The sequence below is a fragment of the Alligator sinensis genome, unplaced genomic scaffold, assembly GCF_000455745.1.
Source record: "Alligator sinensis unplaced genomic scaffold, ASM45574v1 scaffold720_1, whole genome shotgun sequence".
Taxonomy (NCBI): Eukaryota; Metazoa; Chordata; order Crocodylia; family Alligatoridae; genus Alligator; species Alligator sinensis.
Window position 1 is genome coordinate 1,305,735 of NW_005842026.1, and position 8,190 is coordinate 1,313,924.

Below are 8,190 nucleotides of genomic sequence, written 5' to 3' on the forward strand. Positions count from 1 at the left end.
ACATGACAAAGCCTGGTGCCGAGGGTGTGGTCCCTCTAGTCACCTGAGTGGGGGGAGGGAAAAGCCCCTGCTTATCTGCCCAGGTAACCAGTGATGCTTTTTAAATTGGTTGGCTAGTTGCCAACACTGCTGGCTTCTATTGGACTGGGCTGCTGAGGTCGGAAAGGCTATATAAGGGCCTGGTCCAAGGAGGAGGAGGAGAGAAGCCATTTTACCAGCATGGCCCAAACATCAGGACACAGGGAGAGAGTCTGATCCAACTGAAACGTACTCTCTCTGGAAATCTGAGCCAGATCTCTACCATCTTCTGGATGATGCTTGTAAGTTTTTCTAGAGAGTTAGTCAGCTCACAGTGATGCATTTGCGTATCAAACGGCTACCTCAGCCAGACTGTTTTGCTCAATGGTAATCGCTTAATAGTGCTCTACCTCTTACCCTATTCTAACCCTACCCTTTGTAACCAATAAAGTTCTCCTTTGTGACTGGTGTAGGAGACTTATTGAGAGGTGGGTTTAATTATGCCTAGGAGGCCCCTTAGGTCTGAAGACTAAGGGAGACTATCCTTTTTGGCCCCTGACTTGGGGAGGAGCCCCAAGTGCTTGTATTGGGTCCAGTACCCGTAGGACTATCAGGCCTGTGTTTCCCCGAGGACACAGAATCTAGAAGGTCCCCTCTCGGGGTGGTGGCTGCATGTTACCCCCAGACTCTGCGGTGGGGCTCGAAAGGGGGTCTGCCAGGGCTTAGGCACCCCTGGGGCGTCATGTGGAGTCCAGAAGGTGGACGAGCATAGTGAGGTGGGAGGCTCAACACAGGAGCTCCCCCTACCGGCCCGCCACACTAATAAAATTACCAAAAATAGCACATTAAATAACAAAAACAGCCATAAAGCAGGCTGTAAGCACTGTTTCGTACGTGTGATTTTTAAATCATTAAATTTCTATAGAAAAGTTTTATTCACAATATACGTGACAAACTGTCACAGGAATGATATAGTGATTTGCAATAAGGTTTCATGCAGCAGCAGCTTTGTACTTTATAGCTATTTTTGTTTGTAAAAACTAAACCTCTCCAGTCATGCTTATCACATTGTTTTGATCTGCAGTGTGTATGAATGAAAAACACAGTATGGGTTATAACAAAAATGTCCCTTCAGTTTAGATGCGAATAATTTTTCATAAATATGAAGTACATTATTGTATCCTGAAACATGCATGTCTATAGCTTTTCTTTTCTGTTCAATGCCAGGCTGCCTGCAATCATCTTCTATTTATATAATACCAAGAGGATCTGCTGGTAATTGTGGTTGTATCAGCTGAGGTTGCAATGGTGGTGGTAACTGAAGAGGCACCATTGGTTCCACCATCTGAACTGGGTTGGAAGGTGGTGGCTGACATGTCACTGAGTTAGGTGTTTCTACAATATCTCCATTGTAAAAGAAGAACTGGCACTGTTGAATGAAGGTCTCTATTACCGACTGATGAATCTTGGTGGTAGACAGAAACTCTCTGTTTTCAAAATCAGGCCTCATCAGAGTTGGCCAGAAACAAATTGATAAATTGTCAGCAGTCATAAGATTGGTTTTATTTTGCTGGCTAACCCTGAAATGAGAATATTTTTTTCAGAAACCATTCAAGAAGAGCAACTGAATATTATATACAACAAACAGATTTGATTTAGATTATTTTAATAAGTTTATACATGAAAACTGTCCTTTATCTATATTTATTTATTTTTTTAAAATATCCATTAAAACACATGCCTCGATTCTTAGCTCTGTTACAAGAGATGCAAATCCAGAAATTCATAAGTTTCAGGTTAAATTTATAAATACTTTCTGGTCACTTTTAGATGAATAGATTATTTGGGAGAAATAACAGAGTAGGAGAAAACACATCCTGTTTAAATATGCCTAGGATTCTATGTCGTTTGAAGCTTTTCTAAAGATGCATTGTAAGCTTAACAAAAAGTTAGTGGGCTTTATACAAGAATCACTGAGTGAAATTCTGCAGTCTTTGCTACACAAGTAGGGCAGACTGGCTCCTTCTAATAACTTTCTGGCCTCAAAATCTATAAAACTCATGGGCAAGCTTTGCCTTTAGCTCTGTAGTTTCTTCTTCAGCAACGGGCCAAACTTTTAGACTTACTCTTCAGGAAGTTCCAGAAGGCAAGCTAACTTTATTTAAATTTAAAATTTGTTTAAAGCTTCGTCTTCAACTGTAGTTATTAGGATATTAGGACAGTGACATTTTACCAGTAAACAACTGGCTTCATATTCAACAAAAAATTGTTCTTTAACATGAGAAAGCTTGTAATCTAGGTCTAATAAATTATCAGGAAAGAGTCCTTTGTTCTCTAAAGGGCCTTGTTATACGTTACACTATGAGCTGCTCAAATGTTGATCAGTGTTAGTGCTAGCTTGAGTTTGGAGCAGTCACATGTTTAGACCAGCAGGGGCCTGAAAGACTGAAAGGTAAAAATCTCTCCTCCCCATTCCAGGCTTCCCCCTGGCCCCTAAGGCTCCCTTCGTTCCTCCCACCCCCTAGGGCTCCTTACCCCACCCCCACTGCTTATTTATAGCTGCCTGTGCTCAGGGAGCCATTTCCCCACACACACCTGACTGTTGCTCTTCTCCAGGCTGAACCTGGCCCAGACAGCAGCAGCAGCAGTAACAGCAGGAGCCAGGCAGGTGGGTTAACTCTTCCCTGCCTGCTCAACTGGGACACTGTCAGGGCACAAGTAACAGGCAGGGAGCCAATAAGCAGGGATCTGGGGTGTTGGGGAGAGTGGGGGTAGTATTAAGCCCAATCCAGGCCAACAGAGGAGGGAGGTGGGTGGGATGTTTACACTAATATATAGCCTGAAGTGGCTGCCACATTAGGCTACATGTTAGTGCAACACAAGCTAGGTAACACAGATCAAAGATAAACCTAGGCTCAAGTGGCATAACTTTAAAGCTGCCTAAAGAGTAATCCATAGATTGTTTGGGGCTGGAAGGGACTTTGCGGATCATCGGGTCCAGCCCCACTGCTCTAGGCAGGAGGACAACTGGGGTCAAGTGACTAGCTTCACGTGTTAGTATGCGAACGATGCAGATGGCTCCAGGAGCCACCTAAAAATAACACATAACAAGGCCCTAAGCTGTAAAACTGCAATTAAGCAGCTTCTGTTTGCACTTCTGATTCTTCAGTTTAAAAGTTTCTGACAAATCTGTGTGGAAACTGATCCACTGTCATATATTGAAACAGTACACCATTAACTGATAATGTGTTTTATGTATCTTCCTATTTGGGATTCTAATATTTTCTATTCCATGTTCTTAGGGTGTAAACAGATGTTGCCCTATATTGGCAAAATTTGTTATGGTTGCATAAAGACTAAGCAAACAGACATCTATGCCCCACCACAAATGACCAAATTTTGCAGCCATAACATAGGTGGTATAATTTGTACTATTTTGTAGATGATGCCTCTCTGCTTTAAGGCTGGAGATGAGAACTGCCTGTGCCCTCTGGTCATCTGGGGCAGGCATATCCCAGGGCTTTAGGGGATCCTGCATGCCCTAGGACTTCCCATTCCTGGAGTGTGCAAGATCAGGCCCCTGAAGCCACAGGAGCACCTGCCTGGGTTCCCCCATTTGAGATTCTTCCCCAGGTATGCACCAACACTGCAGAGCAGCTTCAGCCCTGAGACCACCAAATAGCTGATTGGTGGCCTCAGTGCTGGGACTGCACCAAAACATCAGCATGTGCCTAGGAAATCCCAGACTAGGAATCCCAAACAGGGGACCCCAAGTAGGAGATCCCAGAAGCCTGGTCCAGCTTTCTCTACTTAAAAGAGATGCCGCCCAGAGATTTCCAGGCACATCTCTACAAGCAGAATACACTTGCCTATTGTCTTGCAGGATCAATGGGAAACATGTTACGTCCAATGAAGTGGATACGCTGTGTTAGCACACATGCCAACACAGCTGATCCACTTCATTTGGTAATGTCTATTTTTCCCCTTACTTAGATATGTAATCAGATGAAAACACAATACCAATCTTCTAAGTTAAATAATTAAGAATTTCAATATTTTGGCAATTACAATCTCTAAATAAGCAACCATGACCTTTGGAGTGGAAAAAATATCACTTATGACTGGTTGCCTCCCAACAATTTGTTTTTCTCTTCAGAATGACAAATAATAAGCATTTTAGATGTTTTATCTTAAAATTTGGAGTTTTATCTATTATTGGTTTTAACCAAACATTAATATTTGCCAAGAAAGAATTATAAAGAATGTTATATGATAGAAATAGTCAGTTAATAAATCTAATAGACAATTGTAATAATCATTAGAAAAGAAATAAACAAAGTATTAAGATTGTCACGTAAAAATGCTCTCAAATGCAGGATAAAGGATAAATATTCGCATGAGATTATATTTGCTATATTTTAATACAATCCATTCTGGATATATTAATGTCCAAAGATACCAAATGCTTTTTCCTGAGTTTGAATCATGCACCTCTTTCTGAAGGAATGAAACTTCTTATGTTTAAAAACTTCAAAAGCACACAGGTGTCAGATTGCATTTTGCTTAATGGCTTCAAAGGAGTTTTTTCTCCAGAAGTCTCTTCTATATATAATTGTTTCCTAAAGCATACTCAAGAAGTAAACTAATAAGTCAGTTTGTTACCAACTGAATAATTAAACGCTTAACTATAAACAGGCTAGGAACAAAGTAAGCATCTTAAAGATGACCACTTAGTAATTTAACATAAATCAAACCTTCGGTCATTAAAGCCATCATAGATTTTTACCCCTTTTCTTTCCAAAAAAGTTCAACACAGTCTTCAACTGTTAACTCAAGTTCTTTTCCTTGAGCTTCATACCTAATCCTCTCAAACCTAAGTCCTGCTTTCTGTATTCTCACCAAACTGGTCTCACTAAAAAGTGACCAACAACAATTTTGCTACGTCTTCTTTGTGGTACTCCAAGGGAGGCAGAGCACAACATCTCTGCCCTCAGGGCAGATGCAATGTATGGGATGGTGCCACCTGCAGTGGTACCAAATGCAATAGTGCAAACAGATGTTACTGCAGGAATATCCATCACTGCGTGGCAGACATCCCCCTGCCCCTACAAAGACAACCCCTGTCACTCTCTCTCACCCCTAGTTACACTACTACACCCCATCCTTTTTGACACTGTTGATCATGCTCTTTTTAAGATTGTATCTGCTCACAGATTTTATGACTCTGTCCCTCCTGGTTAGTCCTATTTTGTTACTCGTCTCTTCAGCGTTTGTTTGGGAAGATTCTTCTCGGCTTACTCAAGGCAGAGAACGTTGTAGCAGGCTTCATCACTGGTCCCTGTCTCTCTTCATAGAGTTGTATCTCTGTGCAATTTCTTTTTCAAACATTTCAAAGTTGACAACACCCAGATTAAATGAATATTTCCTTTCAGGGTCTGTTTTTCTTCTGTGCAAACTACATTTCAGCCTGCCCTTCTGACATCCACTCACAGATGTTCATTCATCAGCTTAAATTCATTACATCCAAAAACAAAGTCCTTGATATTTCTCGCAAGCTCTCCCTGCCTCCTTTATCAGTTATCATTTAAATTGTAAGACTTGTGCTTTGTATTCAACTAGGCCCTCTAAGCCAAACTGAAGAACTGCCAAGTCTTTCTGCACAGATTCTCTATAATCTACCTCTCCTCTTTCCACACTACTAAAAATTCTCATCCAGGCCTTCTACTTACCTCTTCTGTACCTCAACATCTTCGTTACTGCCCTGACAAAAGTTAACTTTTGTACACATTTAAAATGCTGCAGAAGTGACAATTCCTGGTTCACTACTTAAACCTTATCACATTCTTCTAATCTAAAAGCTCCACTTTCTCCACTACAGTAGTTACACACACTGTTCAGTTTTAAGGCCCTTCATGTCCTATCCTACCTATCATCTCACAAATTATAAAACCACTGATGCCAGCCTCTAATCCGTCAGTAATGTCAGTGCTTATTGCTCTTTCGTCCTATATTCTACGAAGGTATGCAAGGAGAAAGAGCTCTCCATTTTAAAAAAAACCCTCCAAGATTCAACATTATTCTTTTTCAAATCAATCCTTGAAAGTTACGTCTGGCCTACAATACACTCAATGACTGAACAGCTCATGTACTGTAACAGCTGTTTACTGTGCTGTGCATTGGCACCTTTTGACACATTCTCTTGGCTGCTGCTTTATTCTTGTGGAATTGAGGCACTTTTTTGCAGCTGTACAGGGGGTGAGGAAACAGTAGCTTTCGCATATTTGAGAAAGTAAGATTCCTTTCTTCCAAGGCTGCCTCTAAAATAACACTTTTTTAATAGATCTTGGCTTTGCATAGTGCATCTTGATCCAATTCCAAACTTTCACAACTAGAAATCTTGATATCCACTTAAAAGTAGAGATCTTTCCTTGTGCTAAGAAAGGCTATTCTATACTTAAAAAGTTATTTTTGCCTTTTCCTCAGTTCAGAATCTGAAAAAGGTGTTTTAATGAAGATCATTTGGATTCAACTGACAATTCACAGAAGCTGATTTGGATCATTTGAACACAACACATCTCACTTAAAAAATACAAATCACATGGTTAGCTAAACCAAACCTTCAATGCACTTCATTGTACAATGCTTTCCCAATCAGATCAAGTAGTACACAACTACATTAATACCCATTAGAATGTAATACTACGTTTAACCAACCCAAATTCAGAAATGCTAGTATGGTTGAATGTTTAACCTTGTCATTTTCTGTACATACATATAAAGATGTGTATCATACCATTATGTTGTGCTATTTAAAATATTGTGGTAAGTTTTATATACAAAATCAGCTAAATAATTAATAACCTAATAGTACTTAGCAACCAAAATATCAGGGAAAGTTTATTAAGCAAATGAGAAAACTTCAAGTGAAAAAACCTAAATTTAAATATAGCCCCTTCTACACACAACATCCGCAGTGCAATTATCTAGTTAATTGAACAATTAAATTTAGACTGACTACATATGCCAAATAATTACCGTATTTTTAAAAGGTTCAACAGGTTATACAGTTATTGCTCAAAAATGTATAATAACTTTAGAGCTGGTTTCTATCCAGCTTTAACTTGCACATGTAGCCCATGTCCCCACAACTAGGAGACCACAGCTACTACTATCTCCCAGCTGTGAAGGAGGGGGTGCATCATACCCCACAGCTGGGAGACCCAGCTGCTTCAATCCCCCAGCCACAGGGGCACCCCACAGGTGCAGGGTCCAAGTCTTGGATGGGACTCAGCCCTGACTATGTACCACAAGAATGAGGCTGAGAGTTCTGTCAGCTGCAGGAGCTTGCTATTTGCTGGTGCAGGGGGAGCCTTAGATGGCCATCCCAGGCTCCCCTTGTATCAGCAATAAGGTGCAATACAATTTTATGCTGGATTCCACAATCACGCTACTTGCCATGCACATGTAGCACAGCAAAGAAAGTGTGACTACGTGGATCTCATGCCAGAATTCATTGTGCCTTTACTTGCCCATGTAAAGGGGTCATATTGCTAAGATTTTTTAAAAACACTGGATAAAGTAGTAAATACTCGCAACTAACTTGCACATGTAGGAATTCAATGCAGTTATTTCTAATTTTTACAATGGCACTAAATTCAAATTCAATGCGCTTCAGGCCAGAAACCTGCAAAGGCTGAATAACTAAACTTAGTCCATCACCAAATATTACCTACTTGCACATATACACACACACACACACACACACACAGGCATAGACACACACACAGACATACTAACACACACATAGACATACACAGACATACACACACAGACATACTCACACACACACACAGACATACACACACACAGACATACTCACACACACACAAACACACAGACATACACACACACACAAACACACAGACATACACACACACACAAACACACACACAGACACATTCACACACATATACACACACAGCCATACACACACACAGACATACACACACAGCCATACACACACACAGACACACATATACACACACAGCCATACACACACACAGACACACATATACACACACAGCCATACACACACACAGACACAGACACACACAGACACACACACACATACACACACAGACACACACACAGACACACACACACACACACACA

General features: G+C 40.7%; 1 protein-coding gene across 2 annotated transcripts in view; it reads right to left on the bottom strand.

Moving 5' to 3' along the window:
* Positions 1-530: 530 nt before the first annotated feature.
* Positions 531-8,190, bottom strand: part of ARHGAP5 (Rho GTPase activating protein 5) — an 86,760-nt gene continuing 79,100 nt past the window's right edge. For both annotated transcript variants that reach the window (XM_025202468.1, XM_025202469.1), the window contains exon 7: positions 531-1,598. In XM_025202468.1, coding sequence (XP_025058253.1) covers positions 1,268-1,598 — 331 coding nt within the window. In that variant the 3' untranslated portion in view covers positions 531-1,267. The remainder of the gene's footprint in view (positions 1,599-8,190) is intronic.